Source organism: Schistocerca cancellata, chromosome 4, assembly GCF_023864275.1.
Source record: "Schistocerca cancellata isolate TAMUIC-IGC-003103 chromosome 4, iqSchCanc2.1, whole genome shotgun sequence".
In the NCBI taxonomy this organism is placed as follows: Eukaryota; Metazoa; Arthropoda; class Insecta; order Orthoptera; family Acrididae; genus Schistocerca; species Schistocerca cancellata.
This window is the reverse complement of record NC_064629.1, coordinates 881340986-881359420: the sequence shown is the minus strand read 5'-3', so window position 1 is coordinate 881359420 and position 18435 is coordinate 881340986. Positions and strand designations below refer to the sequence as shown.

The 18435-nt window shown below is 46.1% G+C and overlaps 1 protein-coding gene across 1 annotated transcript; it reads left to right on the top strand.

Moving 5' to 3' along the window:
* The first annotated feature begins 1809 nt into the window (after positions 1-1809).
* Positions 1810-3731, top strand: LOC126184973 (putative nuclease HARBI1). The gene is made up of 5 exons (XM_049927670.1): positions 1810-1896; positions 2056-2370; positions 2450-2597; positions 2687-2762; positions 2919-3731. Exons 2-5 carry the CDS (start codon positions 2066-2068, stop codon positions 3656-3658), a joined length of 1269 nt encoding a protein of 422 aa, XP_049783627.1. The 5' UTR covers positions 1810-1896; positions 2056-2065; the 3' UTR covers positions 3659-3731.
* Positions 3732-18435: the final 14704 nt, after the last annotated feature.

The window sequence follows — 18435 nt, the reverse complement described above, 5'->3', positions numbered from 1 at the left end:
CGACCCTCCTTCTCTGCTGATGACCAACTCCTCAACCTTGTTCACCTTCTGTCCCTCCAGCTCAACTCCCGCCGCTCCGCCATTTTTGTTTCCCTTGACCTCCAAAATGCCTATGACCATGTATGGCATCCCGGTCTCCTCTTTAAACTCCAAACCTACGCCCTGCCTATCAATTTTGTCCGTCTAGTCGCTTCCTTCCTCTCGCACCGTCCTTCCTATGTCACCCTCCACAACACCAATTCCCGTATCTTTTACCCCACGGCTGGCGTCCCCCAGGGTTCTGTCCTCTCCCCTCTCCTTTATCTCTTGTATACAGCTGATATGCCCAAGCCACCCCACCAGTCCACCTTCTCCAGTATGCTGATGACACCGCCTTCCTTGCTCTCTATCCTACCCTTCAACGGTCTCAACGTACCCTCCAAACCCACCTTAACCAGTTCACCACTTGGTGTAACCAGTGGTTCCTCCGTCTCAACCCCTCCAAAACCCAGGCAATCATCATAGGCCACACCACTCGCTCCTTTCGCCTCCATGATTTCTACCTCACCCTTTATGGTCGTCCTATCCAACTCACCCCCACCCTGAAATACCTTGGCCTCACCCTTGACCGACACCTCACCTGGACCCCTCATCTCCTGACCATCCAGCAGAAAGCCCATTCCCGCCTTCTGAAACTCCTGTCTGGCCGGACCTGGGGATTGCATCCTTCTACCATCCTCCACACCTACAAATCCTTCATCCATCCTATCCTCTGTTATGCCAGCGTTGCCTGGATCTCCGCCCCCACCCGCTTTTACAAGGCCCTCCAAATCCTTGAACGCCATGCGCTCCGCCTTGCCTTCCGTATCCGCCTTCCTTCCCCCACACGGCTCCTGTATGAACTGATCCCCTTCCCCCACCTCCTCCTGTTCCTCCAACATCTCCACATCCTTTACATTGTTCGCAGACTTGATCCCCCCCACCCTCTGGTTTCCTCCTTCCTCTCCACCCCCTGCCCGTTGCCGCGCCTCTATCGCTGTATCCCTCCCTCTCTCCACCTCCACACCCTCCATCTCCTTCATCAGGGCAATTTCCAACGCCTCCCCCTCCCGGATGACGAACTTCGCCATGACATCTACCCTTCCTTCCAACTATAACCTGGCCTTGTCCCCCCCCCTCCCCAGGGCCCCCTTTTCCTCTTTCCTCCTTCTCCCAGAGCGGATTTCCCTCCGTCCCCCCTCCCCTGAGACCCTGCACCCCATACCTGCCTCTCTCCTTCCCACCCTACCTGGCCCTCTCCCGTGCGCCCCCTGCTCACCTCCCCCATCTCTTCCACTCCCTCCCCTCTTCAGGTCTCCCTCATCTCCTAGCGCCTGGCAGATCCTCTGTATTGCTCATCATCAGTGTGCCACATCAGTGTTGTGTTTAGTGCTGTTACTCGTGTGCGTCAAGAGATGTGATTTTAATTGTGTCCTGCCTTGAGGTTCGCCGTCAGTGTTACGTTATGTGCTATGCCATCCGTCGCTACTTTTATGCTCCAGTCATACTGTGCCTTGTGTTCTTTTAACCGTCGCCGTGTGTGGTATTTTATTTTTTTATTTATTTATTTATTTTTTTGTTATCTCCATTTTACAGTCACCCCGTATTGTTTTGTTTTGTCTTCCATGCTGTTCCCCCTTTTTTATATCTATGTTCACCTTATTCTCTCCTTTGCTGTTTTTCAATGTCTTCTATTGTTTTGTACTGTCTTTCGGCTGAAGAGCAGCGCCTATGCTGCTGCCAGCCCGCCCCGATGGGGAATTGAAACACAATAAAGGAAAAAAAAAAAAATTGTAAAGTCGTCCGTTCTACCGCGAGCAACTCAGGAACGAGTGTATGATACACTGGATACTTTCAAATTATTTCTGTGAGCTCAAGGTTCGTATTTAATAAGAAATTGTTTTCTTTACCGTTATTTACTAAGTAATTGTTTTCTCTTACGTAGGTTACAACTGTTCTGAATTACAGACTCACTATATTTATGTTACGACACTTGATTACACTGGTATATGTATATCGAAATTTACATTTATACAGCATATTACACATGGAAGATCCACTTGTTTTTGAAGCTATTGCCCTGGCAGTGGCAGTAAATCTTCAGATTAGGACAGAATGGCGGCGAAAACGAAAAGCCAGGCGTTGTTGGGTTCGACCCTGGCTGAAAAGAAGGGACGAAGGCAGGGGAATATATTCACTTTTAATGAAAGAACTGAGGCCCGAAGATCCGCAAGAATTTCGGAACTTCGTTAGGATGGACATGGTCTGTTTCGAGAAGCTGCTGTCTATGATAGAAGATAGAATCAAAAAGTGTGACACAGTCATGAGGGAGGCTATCTCACCTTCTCGAAGGTAAGAATTGTATGTTGATACGTTTTGTGATCATACCAACCAAGATGTTCATTTCGTTACATGCCCTGTTACGTTGCAGGCTGGCAGTAACATTACGGTTCCTGGCAACTGGGGAATCTTTTAAGAGTCTGGCTTTCAGCCACAGAATTGCACAGCCTACCATTTCAAATGTTATAGTGGATGTATGCACTGCAATTTGCGAAACTTTAAAGGACCAATACTTAAAGGTACATTTGTGTATTTTTTCGAGTTTGGAAGATATATATGTGTATTTATATGTGCCATTCAGACAGTAATTAAGTATATAACATTACAGGCACCATCAACAGAAGAAGAGTGGAATAAAATTGCCAAAGAATTTGATGAACTGTGGCAGTTCCCAAACTGCATTGGTAAGCCACAGAATTAAGTTACATAATATGGAGAAAAACTGACAATAATGAAATGTATTTAAAATGTTTTTAATGAAGTATATCAGACTCAGTTTTTTATCTCCCACACTGCAAGTCTATGTGCTGTTATATAAAACTACTTACTTTTATTTTCAGGTGCAATGGATGGGAAACACATAGCATTTGCCCCACCACGAACTGCTGGCTCAACATACTTCAATTATAAAAAGTTCCACAGTGTTGTTTTACTAGCTATTGTGGACGCTAGGTACCGATTCTCTTTGATTGACATTGGGTGCAATGGAAGAGTGAGTGATGGTGGGGTGTATGCAAACAGCCTGATCAGCAGTGCACTTCGGGGAAACTGGTTGAAGGTACCACAGCAAAAATCACTTCCTGGCACAAACATTGAAGTGCCATATGTGATTCTTGCTGATGATGCCTTTCACCTGGAGCCATATATCATGAAACCCTATAGAGACTGCCAGAACCAGAAGTCCAAACAGATTTTTAACTACAGATTGTCAAGAGGAAGGCGAGTAGTGGAAAACACTTTCGGAATTCTGGCCAACCGCTTCAGAGTTCTTCTCAGTACAATGCGACTACCTGTTGAGAAAGTGGAATTAATTGTTCAGACTTTATGCATACTGCACAACTACTTGATTGAAGAGGCAGACACCACATATGTGACAGCTGCTGATACAGAAAACACAGACTTGTGCACCATAAACAATGGTTCCTGGCGAGGAGAGAAATCTCTCTCTAGCATACCCCAGCAGAGTGGAAATCACACGTCACTGTGTGCCAGGGAAGTGCGCGAAAAATTTTGTGAATTCTTTAGTACAACAGGTTATGTTTCATGGCAGTGGGAAGCCATTAAGAAGTACAACTTTTAACAATAATAATGTACAAAAGGCAATCTTTTATTTAAAAATGACTCAACAATGTAATGCAATGCCTTAACTTTAAAATCAGTTACAGATTCTTTTATGTATGCCATCCATGATACATTTCATGACATTCAATTTTACATCAGCCTTAATTGCTGGAATTTTTTTTAATTTCTTCAGTTCAGCAGCAACATACTGACCAAACTTGTCATCTTCATTACTGCCACTAATTGAAACTCTAATGTCTCTTAAGACTGACAATGTTGAGGTGGCTAATTCATCCTCAGTGTCCTTCCTACGCCTCTTTCTGGCTGAAGCATAAGGCTGCTCACTTAAGAGGTGATGGTGTTGACACAGGTGTACTTCCGTCTGACAATTCCACAGTAAATATGTCTTGAGAGTACTGGAAATAGAAAACTGATATAGATATTGTAATACGTATGTAGCACAATACTAACATTACAGTGGTTATGTAAACTACAGTGGTCTGTTTAAAGTTCTCTGTGTAAAATATAAGTAATGTAAGTAACCTGTATGAAAGTGAAGTACTATTTTGTTGGAGCAAATATATACAATACAATCAAAGTGTTACATTCTTTTGGTCAAGAGAGCTTCATGGCTAATGAACTGTCATTGACATACATGAGAATACTGTTTATGCACTTACACTGCTGTTGTCATCTTCAATATATCCATCATTTACTATGGTCTCTTCAGTAACTGTGGTGACCTCAGTATTCTGAAATAGTTGATGTGTTATTCACTTGTTGCAATTACTATTTACAACTTTTATTTAAATGTAGGTAAATACTTACACAAGGGTCATTGACAGTGGTCGTGCTAGATGGATTTGATGAGAGTGACTGTGGTATCTGAAATATTAAAGGCCCATGTTAGTCTATAGCAGATTGTGAACCTCTCATAACACTGAAAAATACGAATACACATGGTAGTATTAAATTGTGATTTGTTTTCCAAAATATCATTCACTAATATAAGCATATATACTATTTGAGCTGGAATATCCATCTACAACCTGAAATCAGAATAAGCTGTCTTACAGAAAGCAGAATTCCTACAAAGGAAGGCAACAAAATGTTCGTACTTACCATACGGCTTGGGATATTTGTCACTGTTTTCCTCGGTGTAGTCCTTCAAAAACTTCAAAGCATTGAACCACCACACAGCAGGCTCATAAACTTCGCTTGCCCCTGCACCACTATGCTCACTGGCTCTAATTTTTTTTAGCTCTCCACAAAAATGCGACCGCAGAGACATGAATCGAGTTTTGCAGTCCTCATCTGTTGCGTTGGGCAAAACTGCGCGAACTTTACTGCCTATCACTACCAGTTTCTCTTTCCTAGCATTCTGAAATAAAGCAAGAGATGCAATGAAATCAAACATGAACATTCGTAAGCTAAGGCATTGATATACGAATCGAAAATCATCGTGTAACATAATATGCATATTACTCAGAAATAAACGATGCCGACGTACCTTATTATGATATAGCGCGTCCTGCGGGTTGTACATACACTTTTCTTCGCTGTATGCCTGAATGAGGATGCTTAAAGCCTGTTTGTTCCATTCCATTTCTAGAATATGAAGCAATAAATAGAACAACAAGCGTTCACATACAGCCAGTATAAAAGAAAGTCAACTGGCAAAAAAATACTATTTTTAACTGCATTTATGAAAACCTACTTACTGAAACAAAATGTGGAAAAATCTCCAACACGAAAAACTGGTATTTGCCTCTACACATCCAACCATAAACAAACAACAAGCAGAAAGCACTGCGGTACCCGCTTCTGCGCATGCGCAAGTTTCGCGCGCGGAAAATGTGTCTGCTAATTTTCGTAGTTTCACCCGTTCTACCGCCAGATGGCTGTCGCGACAGACCAGTACCGTTCGCGGCGGACCGTCGTGTAATACAGGCTTATAGATTCTGTAAAGTTGCTACTGTGATTTCTCAGTCACTGTGATTTCTAACAGATACGCGATTTCCTGCCCACCACTACCAGTATGCAACAGACACTCATAAACAATCACTTACATTCATGATACAGTATAAAGAACCTTGGCGGTATAGAGATAAGAAGATGACAGTTGCGAATGTGGACGCTCTAATTGTAAATATTCCGTAAAAAATTGATTTATCGGTATCTGCAAGTGAGCTACATAGCTCTTGTTTAGTTAACGATAAAATGTTTGCTATAAGCGTATATCGGTATTTACATGTGGGCTGCATAGTAACATATTTTAAAGCGTATCCCTATATATGGCTGAAATCTTTCTAAAATCTCGTCTTTTTATTTCTTACATTCTCAGAAGCCGTTTATGACTGTATTGTGGCTGTCTGCAACTGTATGGATGATGCTGATACCTTGTTATGGTTAGTATGTTTCTCACAATGCAGACAAAAAAGGGCTAACTACCGTAATAATTTCTTCTTTGTAAGCACATTACAGTAACAAATCACATTTTTATAATCTCGAGCAACAGTAATACTTCTTGTAACTTCATTCAAATTTTTTGGCTGCATATCCTTTAATTTTATTTGGGAAACGTTTAGTATGTGCTGGATAATTTGGTAATTTCTTCTCGCTAGCAAACATAGCTGTGGACTCCTGGCTTACTCAGAAGTTGACTGCTGTTGTGTACATAGTTCCGCGTAGTCAGCACATACAAAACTTTCCCACTAGAGCGCGCCCAGCGCAGGCGCAGCGCTCGTCCATCTCCGTACTACGAGATGGCTCTGCCATAGACACCGACCAAATTCTGCTTCCGCCGATCCGCGTATTAATATGTAACCAGTCTATAGTCAAGTTTCAGTCTACGCCCAATAAGATTACCATATTCATGTACATAGCCATTAAGATAAATGTATAGACACTTTTGTCAAGTATCAGAGATATATGTGAGAATAAGATTAATGTACCAATACCAAAGGAACTTCAGATTGTCAATCGTAAATAGCATCCAGAACCAAGTATTTTTATGCTTGTTATTATTTTAATAAATGTAAGTGAAAATTAATCAAGTTCTGTTTAAAGTTGGTCACCGCCAATCTGCTACTCTAAGCGTGCAAGTGGCATTTCTATCGTCTGACCTAACAGCAGAAGATAAACGCGCCACGATAAGACCACGAGACATAGTGCTGACACTCGCCTACTTCGTTAGAGCGACAAGGCAAATAATCTGACGGTGTGTGTACTGAATGTCTTACAGTACGCACACCACAACTGCTCTGTTTCGCAAAAGACACAGATATCTCGGTTACCACTAAAATGCACCCCCGTCAGGGTTCGCCTCATAAACTTCACAGACACGCCTGCGACCCTCTCCCAAACACAGTCGACAGACACATTCTCACAATTGTACATACTACAAATGAATAAACAACGAATGAAACGAAAGTCTCTCACATTCAGCAGCTACAGACGCATAGAGCTAATTAACTCTCCTGCCACTTCGAGATGAGCTCGATGTGCACTCACTGATCGACAAACAAGGTTTATGAGACAAAGGAATTATAGATATCGGCTGCGAGTGAGCACTGATGTAAATCAAGGGGGAAAGTTGAAAATTTGTACAGGACCAAGATTCGAACTCGTGTCTCCTGCTTAGTAGGCAGATGTGCTGACCACTCCGCCATCTGCACACAGTGATCGTCGCAACTGCATGGACTATGCTAGCAAGCCTCCCATGAGCCCCAAATTCTCAACTTAACCACAGACTAGTAATGTAGTGCCCCTCGCCCATTATCCTCAGTGCTCGCGACATTCCTCCGATTCCCATTAGAGTCCGAGCATGCTGTGCATCTGCATTACAGTGATTAATTAGTCATCCTCACCTTAATTATATATATGCTGTCTGTCTTCCGGACATGTCAGAAAGAAGAGACACCACATATACATAGTTAAAGCGAGTACGGCCGATGATCTCTTCAGTGTGGATGTACACTAAGGTTCGAACTCTTCCAGGAATCGGCGAAATGTCGCAAGTAATGAGGATAAAGGGCGAGGGGCACTACATTAGTAGTTTGTGGTTAAGTTGAGAATTAGGGTCTGAAAAGGCACGTTAGGGTAATCTGGTCATTGTGTCCAGATAGTGCATCTGCCTACTAAGCAGGAGACTCGGGTTTGAAACCCGGTACGGAACAAATTTTCATCTTTCCCCATTCGTTTAAATCAATGCCATCTTGCAGCGAATGTCTGTAACTCCGTTGTGTCTTAATTCATAGTGGCTGCTGGATCAGAATGGTGTCTGTTCTTTCGGACGTGTCCGACACAACAGACGAGATGCGGGCAGGAGGGAGGGCAAAATTACCAGGGCTCAAGCCTCATGGGGGTGCCCAAGTCTATCAAAGCTTCACATCCCTTAGGGTGCTAAGTTGGCAAAATATTAGGCTACTACTGTAACAAATTTTATAGCATATAAAAAATAATAGAAAATTATGACGCACCAGCATAACCAATCTAGCTCTTGCTTTCTACTTCGGTACTCCAGTTTTATGAGTCATACTGGCAAATTGCATTCAATTACACTGAAGTGCCAAAGAAACTGGTATAGCCATGCGTATTCAAACACAGAGATATGTAAACAGGCAGAATACGGCGCTGCCTGTATGAGACAACCAGTGTCTGGCGCAGTTGTTAGATAGGTTACTGCTCCTACAATGTAAGTTTGTCAAGATTTAAGTGAATTTGAACATGGTGGTATAGTCGGCGCACGAGCGATGGGACACAGCATCTCCGAGGTAGCGATGAAGTGGGGATTTTCCCGTACGACCATTTCACGAGTGTACGGTGAATATCAGGAATTCGGTAAAACATCAAATCTCCGACGTCGCCGCGGCCAGAAAAATATCCTGCAAAAACGGGACCAATGACGACTCAATAGAATCGTCCAGCGTAACGGAAGTGCAACCCTTCCGCAAATGGTTGCAGATTTCAATGCTGGGCCATCAAAAACTGTCAGAGTGCGAACCATTCAAAGAAACATCATCGATATGGGCTTTCGGAGCCGAAGGCTCACTTGCATACTTGTGATGACTGCACAACAAAAGCTTTACGCCTCGCCTGGGCCCATCAACACCGACATTGGACTGTTGATGATTGGAAACATGTTGCCTGGTCAGACGAGTCCCGTTTGAAATTGTATCGAGTAGATGGACCTGTACGAGTATGGAGACAACCTCATGAATCCATGGACCCTGCATCTTAGTAGGGGACTGTTCAAGCTGTTGGAGGCTCTGTAATGGTGTGGGGTGTGTGTAGTTAGATTGATATATGACCCCTAATACGTCTAGATACGACTCTGAAAGGTGACATATACGTTAACATCCTGTGTGATCACGTGCATCCATTCATGTCCATTGTGCATTGCGACGGACATGGGCAATTCCATCAGGACAATGCGAACCCTCCACGGCCAGAATTGCTACAGAGTGGCTCCAGGAACTTTCTTCTGAGTTTAAACACTTCCGCTGGCCACCAAACTCCCCAGACGTGAACATTATTAAACATATCTGGGGTGCCTTGCAACGTGCTGTTCAGAAGAGATCTCCATTTCCTCGTACTCTTACGGATTTATGGACAGCCCTGCAGTGTTCATGGTTTCAGTTTCCTCCAGCACTACTTCAGAAATTAGTCGAGTCCATGCCATGTCGTGTTGCGGCACTTCATCGTGCTCGCGGGGGTCCTACACGATATTAGGCAGGTGTACCAGTTTCAAAAATTGTTCAAATGTGTGTGAAATCTTATGGGACTTGACTGCTAAGGTCAACAGTCCCTAAGCTGACTCACTACTTAACCTAAATTATCCTAAGGACAAACACACACACCATGCCCGAGGGAGGACTCGAACCTCCGCCGGGATCAGCCGCTCAGTGTACCAGTCCCTTTGGCTTTTCTGTGTATTATTCGTACTTACTTGTTGGTTATGCGTGCCAAAGTACATAAATATGTCTACATATAGGAATAAAGTGTCAAAAATTTACTAACCTTTAGAATTCGTTTCATATAAGATGTATACGTTGCTGCGCCGTATTCTGCCTGTTTACATATCTCTGTATTTGTATACGCATACATATTCCAGTTCTTTGACGCTTCGTTGTATAAAGTTAACAGGAAATTGTTTGCTTTACATTTTTGTCAATACGTTGCCCATGAATCGCTGTTCCTCGAACACGCCCAGCTTAGGATTTGTATCATGAAAGACTAAAAACGTTATTAGGAGTTGTATATAATTCTCAGTCTTTCCGGTTTTGCATAACTATTTGGTAGTCATTTTAAGTTCTTTTCAGCCATTTCAACGGTCAACTTAAACGAATGTCCTGTGACGTCCGCCCAGACCAAACGCAACGACGTCCGCCCCGAGCAGATGCAACGAACGAAAACGAGCAAAATGAGATTAATAACAAAAAAAAAAAAGATGGTAGAGCACTTGCCCGCGAAAGGCAAAGGTCCCGAGTTCGAGTCTCGGTCCGGCACACAGTTTTAATCTGCCAGGAAGTTTCATAGTCTGATGGCCTCAGAATCCTTGCAATGTCCATAGAACCCTTTCCTGTTGTCCACAACGTCTGTTAAAACAACATTTACACCTCAGACCGAATATTACGCTCATATTTTACTGCATATGTTCGACAACTTTGAACCCTGGTAACGAATAATGATATCGAAAAAATTTCTAACCTCCCCGAGAGTACCATCTTGAGGGCATAAGGTAACGTTTTCGACGATCTGCCGTGAAAGGAAGCATGGTAGTGGCCATCTCCATTTCTTGTACCCAAAAATTGTACTTTTTTGGATTTTTTTTTTTGGGAGTGGGGGGATCGCCCTTGAGCAAATGGTTCTTTTCAAGCCGACTAAGGTGCACTCTAGAACACAAGTCATTTACTGCGGACGAACCAACTGACTTCCTCGATTTGACTAGGCTGGAGAAAGTGTGTAATGTTTAAATTTTAACTCTGTACTCTAGGGTAGCTACAGTATACCACTTTTCCAATAGGTATGCAAATGGTCGATCGGACGGAGGCTATCCAAAATTGTTGACCCTTATCTCTGTGATCAATAGAACGTGAGATATGACCTGAAAAGCCGTTTCTTCGCGTGCGGCTTTATGGGACATATTGATAGCGTGCACTGTCCTGCGTTATGCTTAAATCATAACAAACTTTCTTTTATAGTAACAATAAAATTTGGTTACCATATTTGGAAACGGGGCCGATCACACACTCGCCCCTAATAATCCAGATCATGTTTATTACTAAACATGTACAAGAATGCTGTGTTTGTTTGATTCATGAGAGGGCGTACAAATAGACACCCCCTTCCAAAAATTAAGCAGTCGGATTTCCCCAAGCAAATCGCTCGGGTTTAATCCACTAGGGCAAGACTCTCCCCATGCACCTGCTTCTGTGCGCCGCAGGGTTTAAATACCCTCCCTTATTTGCAGCTACACTGTATAACAATAACCAAAACTTTACCAAATTTTTTAAGAAAAATAATCTCTTTTCTACCTGCCACATATTTTAAAATTAAATTATATTTCGCGTTTGAAATGCGTAACAATCTGTTCTCCTTCGGTTTTGTTTTACAATTTTATAAAGGATTACAGTACAACAGTTACCGTAGACATCTGGCGGCAGTCGCGTTAACCTCTAGCTGTTCTTCCGCATCGTCGGCAGGTGGCAGCGCGAACGCTTCTAGCTCGTAACGGTACCCACGGAGCGGTGATAAAAGCAGTACGCGAGGAAAATGAGTTTTCCGAATTTCTTCCTGTAAAAAACACTGTATGTAAATGAAGCAAAGCTGCATCAACTCCTGGAGTTAGTTTCTCGAAAGACATTCACCATCTCCCTCAAAACATTATAAACGACTTCTTTCGGATTTGCGTGCTTTTTTCACTAACACTGCTCGTGCTATTATGGGGAAATAATGGGCACACGAAATTGATTGTTTCAGTATCTTTTAGTTTCATAACACTGCTTGATAATGATTTCTATACCTTTTTGGTTATAGGTCATAGTTAATGTGGTACTCATTTTCTAAGTACTAAGTTGCTGAACTAATGTTTCGAAGTTGTTTTTGAAATTGGAGGGAAAGCCATATCTGACTAAAGTGTGGAGAAAACTGAAGTTAAAATATTTTATTTGTGGCTGATGACGTTAACGACGCTCCTTAACGCGCCACGGGAAAATACTGTAGCAGACGTACGTTTCTCAAAATGAGTGATGACGATTTATTATTTGCTTACTGCTGGAAGAAAATGATGAAGAAGAAGACGTTCTACTGCAATAGTTGCGTAGTGAAAAAACTGAAATACATCCCATCTTTGAGACAAGGTTTGACAAAAATTCCTTCACGACACTATCAGTCGTGATTTATTAAACGAAGAAAGAGTTTTTTGAGTTCTTCATGTTAAATATTTTCCAGTTTAACTGTGTCCTAGATCTGGTCAAACAGGCTTTCAGGAAGAACTCTGTAAATTGATATTTGTATGCAATAACATATGACGAAAAATTTGTCGTAACACTATAGTAAGAAAAGTCAAAGTAATTTAAAGACTTTAGTAGTTTATTAGTCGAGATTATATTTCAGGTTTTTCAAGACAGTTTTCAAGACAGTAGAGCAAGTTTGCCATAAAATTTGGCATGTTATGCACAACTACGTAAGAAATTATCTACACTCCTGGAAATGGAAAAAAGAACACATTGACACCGGTGTGTCAGACCCACCATACTTGCTCCGGACACTGCGAGAGGGCTGTACAAGCAATGATCACACGCACGGCACAGCGGACACACCAGGAACCACGGTGTTGGCCGTCGAATGGCGCTAGCTGCGCAGCATTTGTGCACCGCCGCCGTCAGTGTCAGCCAGTTTGCCGTGGCATACGGAGCTCCATCGCAGTCTTTAACACTGGTAGCATGCCGCGACAGCGTGGACGTGAACCGTATGTGCAGTTGACGGACTTTGAGCGAGGGCGTATAGTGGGCATGCGGGAGGCCGGGTGGACGTACCGCCGAATTGCTCAACACGTGGGGCGTGAGGTCTCCACAGTACATCGATGTTGTCGCCAGTGGTCGGCGGAAGGTGCACGTGCCCGTCGACCTGGGACCGGACCGCAGCGACGCACGGATGCACGCCAAGACCGTAGGATCCTACGCAGTGCCGTAGGGGACCGCACCGCCACTTCCCAGCAAATTAGGGACACTGTTGCTCCTGGGGTATCGGCGAGGACCATTCGCAACCGTCTCCATGAAGCTGGGCTACGGTCCCGCACACCGTTAGGCCGTCTTCCGCTCACGCCCCAACATCGTGCAGCCCGCCTCAAGTGGTGTCGCGACAGGCGTGAATGGAGGGACGAATGGAGACGTGTCGTCTTCAGCGATGAGAGTCGCTTCTGCCTTGGTGCCAGTGATGGTCGTATGCGTGTTTGGCGCCGTGCAGGTGAGCGCCACAATCAGGACTGCATACGACCGAGGCACACAGGGCCAACACCCGGCATCATGGTGTGGGGAGCGATCTCCTACACTGGCCGTACACCACTGGTGATCGTCGAGGGGACACTGAATAGTGCACGGTACATCCAAACCGTCATCGAACCCATCGTTCTACCATTCCTAGACCGGCAAGGGAACTTGCTGTTCCAACAGGACAATGCACGTCCGCATGTATCCCGTGCCACCCAAAGTGCTCTAGAAGGTGTAAGTCAACTACCCTGGCCAGCAAGATCTCCGGATCTGTCCCCCATTGAGCATGTTTGGGACTGGATGAAGCGTCGTCTCACGCGGTCTGCACGTCCAGCACGAACGCTGATCCTACTGAGGCGCCAGGTGGAAATGGCATGGCAAGCCGTTCCACAGGACTACATCCAGTATCTCTACGATCGTCTCCATGGGAGAATAGCAGCCTGCATTGCTGCGAAAGGTGGATATACACTGTACTAGTGCCGACATTGTGCATGCTCTGTTGCCTGTGTCTATGTGCCTGTGGTTCTGTCAGTGTGATCATGTGATGTATCTGACCCCAGGAATGTGTCAATAAAGTTTCCCCTTCCTGGGACAATGAATTCACGGTGTTCTTATTTCAATTTCCAGGAGTATATATTTGTCAACATTTATTAAGCCGAACGTGTGGTAGCCACAGAGACATACTCCACTATCTCATAACTCCATTGACTGCAGAGCAAGTTATGTCGCAGTTTCAGTAACGGGCAGTTTCGTAGACTGCTATAGGATTGCATTTCAATATATGAATACCTTCAAAGGAAAGGGAACCAAGCGACACCTCTGCGAAAATATACTAGGTGATCAAAAAGTCAGTATAAATTTGAAAACTGATTAAATCACGGAAAAATGTAGATAGAGAAGTACAAATTGACACACATGCTTGGAATGACATGGGGTTTTATTAGAACCAAAAATTGCGAACGTTCAAAAAATGTCCGACAGATGGTGCTTCATCTGATCAGAATAGCAATAATTAGCATAACACAGTAAGACAAAGCAAAGATTATGTTCTTTACAGGAAATGCTCAATATGTCCACCATCATTCCTCAACAATAGCTGTAGTCGAGGAATAATGTTGTGAACAGCAATGTAAAGCATGTCCCGAGTTATGGTGAGGCATTGGCGTCGGATGTTGTCTTTCAGCATCCCTAGAGATGTCGGTCGATCACGATACACTTGCGACTTCAGGTAACCGCAAAGCCAATAATCGCACGGACTGAGGTCTAGGGATTTTTTCTCTGCCTCGTGATGGCTGGGTGTTGTGTCCTGTCCTTAGGTTAGTTAGGTTTAAGTAGTTCTAAGTTCTAGGGGACTGATGACCATAGATGTTAAGTCCCATAGTGCTCAGAGCCATTTTTTTTGAGGTCTGGGGACCTGGGAGGCCAAGCATGGCGAAAGTAGCGGCTGAGCACACGATCATCACCAAACGACCCGCGCAAGAGATACTTCAAGATCCTTCACGCGTCTAGCAATACTTCGTTTTTTTCTTTTGGTTCTAATAAAACCCCATGTCATCCCAAGCATGTGTATCAATTTTTACCTCTCTATCTACATTATTCCATGGTTTATTAAGTTTTCAATTTTATACTGACTTTTTGATCACCCGCTATATCCGAGACCTAAGTGTTTTTTTATGTTATCTGTACATAAAACTACATCTGCATCTAGACTCTGCAAACCACTGTGAAGTGCATGTCGGTGAGTATGTGCTATTGTATCAGCTTTAAGGGTTTTTCCTCGTTCAATTCCCATATGGAGTGCGGGAAGAATGACTGTTTAAATGGCTCTGTGCATGCTATAGTTAGCACATCTAGAGGGTTGGATTCCCTCCTTCGAAGGCACAAGATTCCAGAGCCTGGGCTACCCTCAGGGTGTAATCTACCTCTTCGAAGCGCTGGTTGCTGTTGCTGTCCATCCGCCTGCCTGCCTGCTCGCTGTCCATCGTCGTCGCCGCTGCGTGCTGTCCGTCCGTCTATTCGTCGCCGCCGCTGCCTGCTGTCCGTCTGTCGCCGTCCGACCGCCATCGCCCATCGCCGCCACCGCCTGCTGTTCGTCCGTCCGTCGCCGTTCGTCCACCACGAGCACTCCCACCTCCACTGTCATCTACACCTCCCCCTCCCTATCTTTCACAGTCACTTCCTAGAGTGCCGCCCCTGGCCATCCTCCTTACACCTCACCTCCCCTTCCCCCACTTACCCATTCCCCTATCTCCTCCCCTGCTGTATACCCCCACCTCTGCACCCTTCATCCAGCCTCCACACCCTCAACAGCTCCCACTACTACCCCCACCCTGACGTACGCCTCTGTTGCCGCCTCTGCTGCCACCCCTCAGGTGGTCGGCTTCCCCTCTCTCATCCACTCCGTCATTTCGTCGTCTGCATCTCCCGCACGCGTCACGTCGCGCCAAGCAACCGTCGCCACCACTGAACCGGCTGCTTCTCCCGGCGCCTCCACTACGCCACAGGGATCTGCCACCCACCACCTCCCTCTCCTCCCCATCCCTCTCCCCTCCTCCCAGCCTCCAGTCTCCAAAAAACCCCAAAAGCGCTTCATTACCGACTCTGCTCCCGCCACTTCCCACAAAAAGTCAACACCACCTCCCCCTCCTCCTGTCGTCTCCACAGACACCACCCCTCCTCCAGCCACCCGTACCCCAGCCCCCACCCCCCACACCTTTGTCCTGTCAAACCCCGATCCTAAGTTCCTCGATGCCTGTACCCTCACAGTGGAGATACGAAAGTATTTACCTGGTGCTCCCATCTCCCAACTCATTCCTCGCAGGGACTCAAGTCTTTATCGAGTCCCCGTCCCCCTCCTTTCACACGGACCTCCTCCGTAAACTCCTGCGAGTTATGTTTGGACACCACGCATCTCTGAAACGCTTCCTTTCCTCACCCACTCTTTGTCAGCCCCAGCCCCCCCCCCCCCCCACATACACTGCTGTGTTCACCAAGCTTGCCTGGTGATCACGGAGGATGAGATGTTGGCAGAACTAAATTCCCCCCCAGACCTGGAAATCCATATCCACAATGCCTCTGGTCCCACCTACCTCATGCAGGTCTTCTCTGAGTCCGTCCCCTCCATTGACCATCTCCTCACCCAGGTTGCCCTGATTTACCACCGTCGCTACCCTGTCGAATCCTCCAAATCCCCTCCCCAATCCTCCTGCTGCAAGCAGCCTGATGCACAATGCCCACCTGACCCCCAACTGCAAAAACCCCCCCACCTGTTCCCATTGCAAGGCCTCCCACTTTCTTAAGATCTGCCTCAACCTCGCTGCTCCTCCTTCCTGTAACACCTGCAATGGCCCCATCCCACTTACTCCTACAAGTGTAAAGCCAAACCCCCTCCAGCCACCCCTGAGCTTACAGTCCCTGTCCGTCCCGTTGATCCCCCTTTGCACCCCAACAATTCCCTCTGTCCACCCTCCACAGCTGAGGACATCATCTGTATCCTTACCGTTGTACTCCAAAACATTGACCCTTTTCAGTGCCCCACACCTTCCAACATATCTCCCTTGCCACTTGCTCCGTTTTCCACCTGAACACCTTTGCCACTTACTCCCACAACCCAGCCCACTTCACCTTCACCTGCCTCGACACCCTAGTTTAAGCCTCTTCCCTTCCCTCTCTTCCCCCCCTCTCTCCCCGCCATCCTCTTCCAGAACATTCGCTCCTTCTGCTCCAACAAATACCTACTCATGCACACTCTCCCCCACCACCAGGTCGACACCTTCCTCTTGAACGAAACCTTTCTCCAGCCCCACCATTCTATCTGCACCTCTCCCTATATCCTCCACCACACTGAAGCTCCTGGTCCTCGTGCACAGGGTGGAGTTGCGATTGGCCACCTTAAGCATATCCCCGTCCGGCTACAAACCCTCCTCAATGACCCCACTGAACACCTTATGCACAGTGTCTTCTTCCCCTCCCTCACCATTACCTGTGCCACCATCTATGTCTGCTCCACAGCTCCTCTTCCTTATGAGTTCATCTTGCACATTGACCGCACCTTCTCCACCAATGTGATTGCAGCCGACCTCAACGTCCATAGCCATACTCCTGCCGCCCTTTGGCGGCGGCATCAGTTCCTCTCCACGATCCAAGGTGACCTTGTTCCTCATCCCCAGAACACCCGATCCGAAAGCGACACCACCCCAGATATTATCATTGCCTCCGCCAACCTCCTTGGGCGTATCACTGTCGCCATCCTTGACCCCACAGGTAGCGATCACCTCCCATCCTTCTCACCATAACATCTGCTAACTGCCCCCCCCCACCCCCAACTGCCCACCTTGCACCGCTTCCCAAGGTCGTTCATGGCTACTACCGTGCCAACTGGGATGCCTACCAGGAACCCATCACCACCCAGGTCGAAAGCCACCCTCTTACCTATCGCCACCCTGACGACATCATCCATGCCTCGTCCTTCCTTCAGAAGGTCATTACTGACGCCGTGGAGGCCCATGTTCCTACTAAAACCATCCACCCCCACCGTCCCACTCTCCCTCCATGGGCTGTCCTCCTCCTCCGTGAATTCCGCTGCCTCTATCGCTCCTTCCTGTGCACTCGTGACAGGGATACACTCCAACGCCACCAGCAAATACAGCGACACGTACAGAACCTTATTACAGCAACGAAACGCCGATACTGGCGCCAGACCTGCACGTGACTCAATGCCACCCTCCCTATCAACTCCTCCAAGTACTGGTCCGCCTTCTATCGCCTTACTGTTTCCCTTTCCGCTCCCCACTACCCCCTTCTCCATAACGATCGCCCCCTTCCTGACAACTTCAGTAAGGCCAACCACTTCACTTCCCACCTTTGTGAGGTCTTCTCCATCCCCGATGATCCCCACTTTGATTATTCTCTTTTCCCCACTGTCATGGAACGTGCCAATACTTCTGTCGCTCCACTTGTCCCTAGTCTCCAATACTTGGGGCAGTTGCCCCCCTCCGACATAAACACTCCCATCACAGCACAAGGCATTGAACTTATCCTCTTGTCCAAATGCAACATGGCCCCTGGTCACAACTGTGTCACCTACATCCACCTTCGAGAAAGCCCCTATTCCTTCCTGACTGTCCTCGCCCATATCTACAACATCATCCTCTCTATTGGCTTCTACCCTGACCTGTGGAAGAACCCCCGCATCCTCATATTCCTCAAATCCAACAAACCCCCTTCTGCCACCTCTTCCTATCGTCCCATCTGCCTCACCTCCATCTTCAGTAAGTTCTTCGAATCCATCCTCTCCCACCGT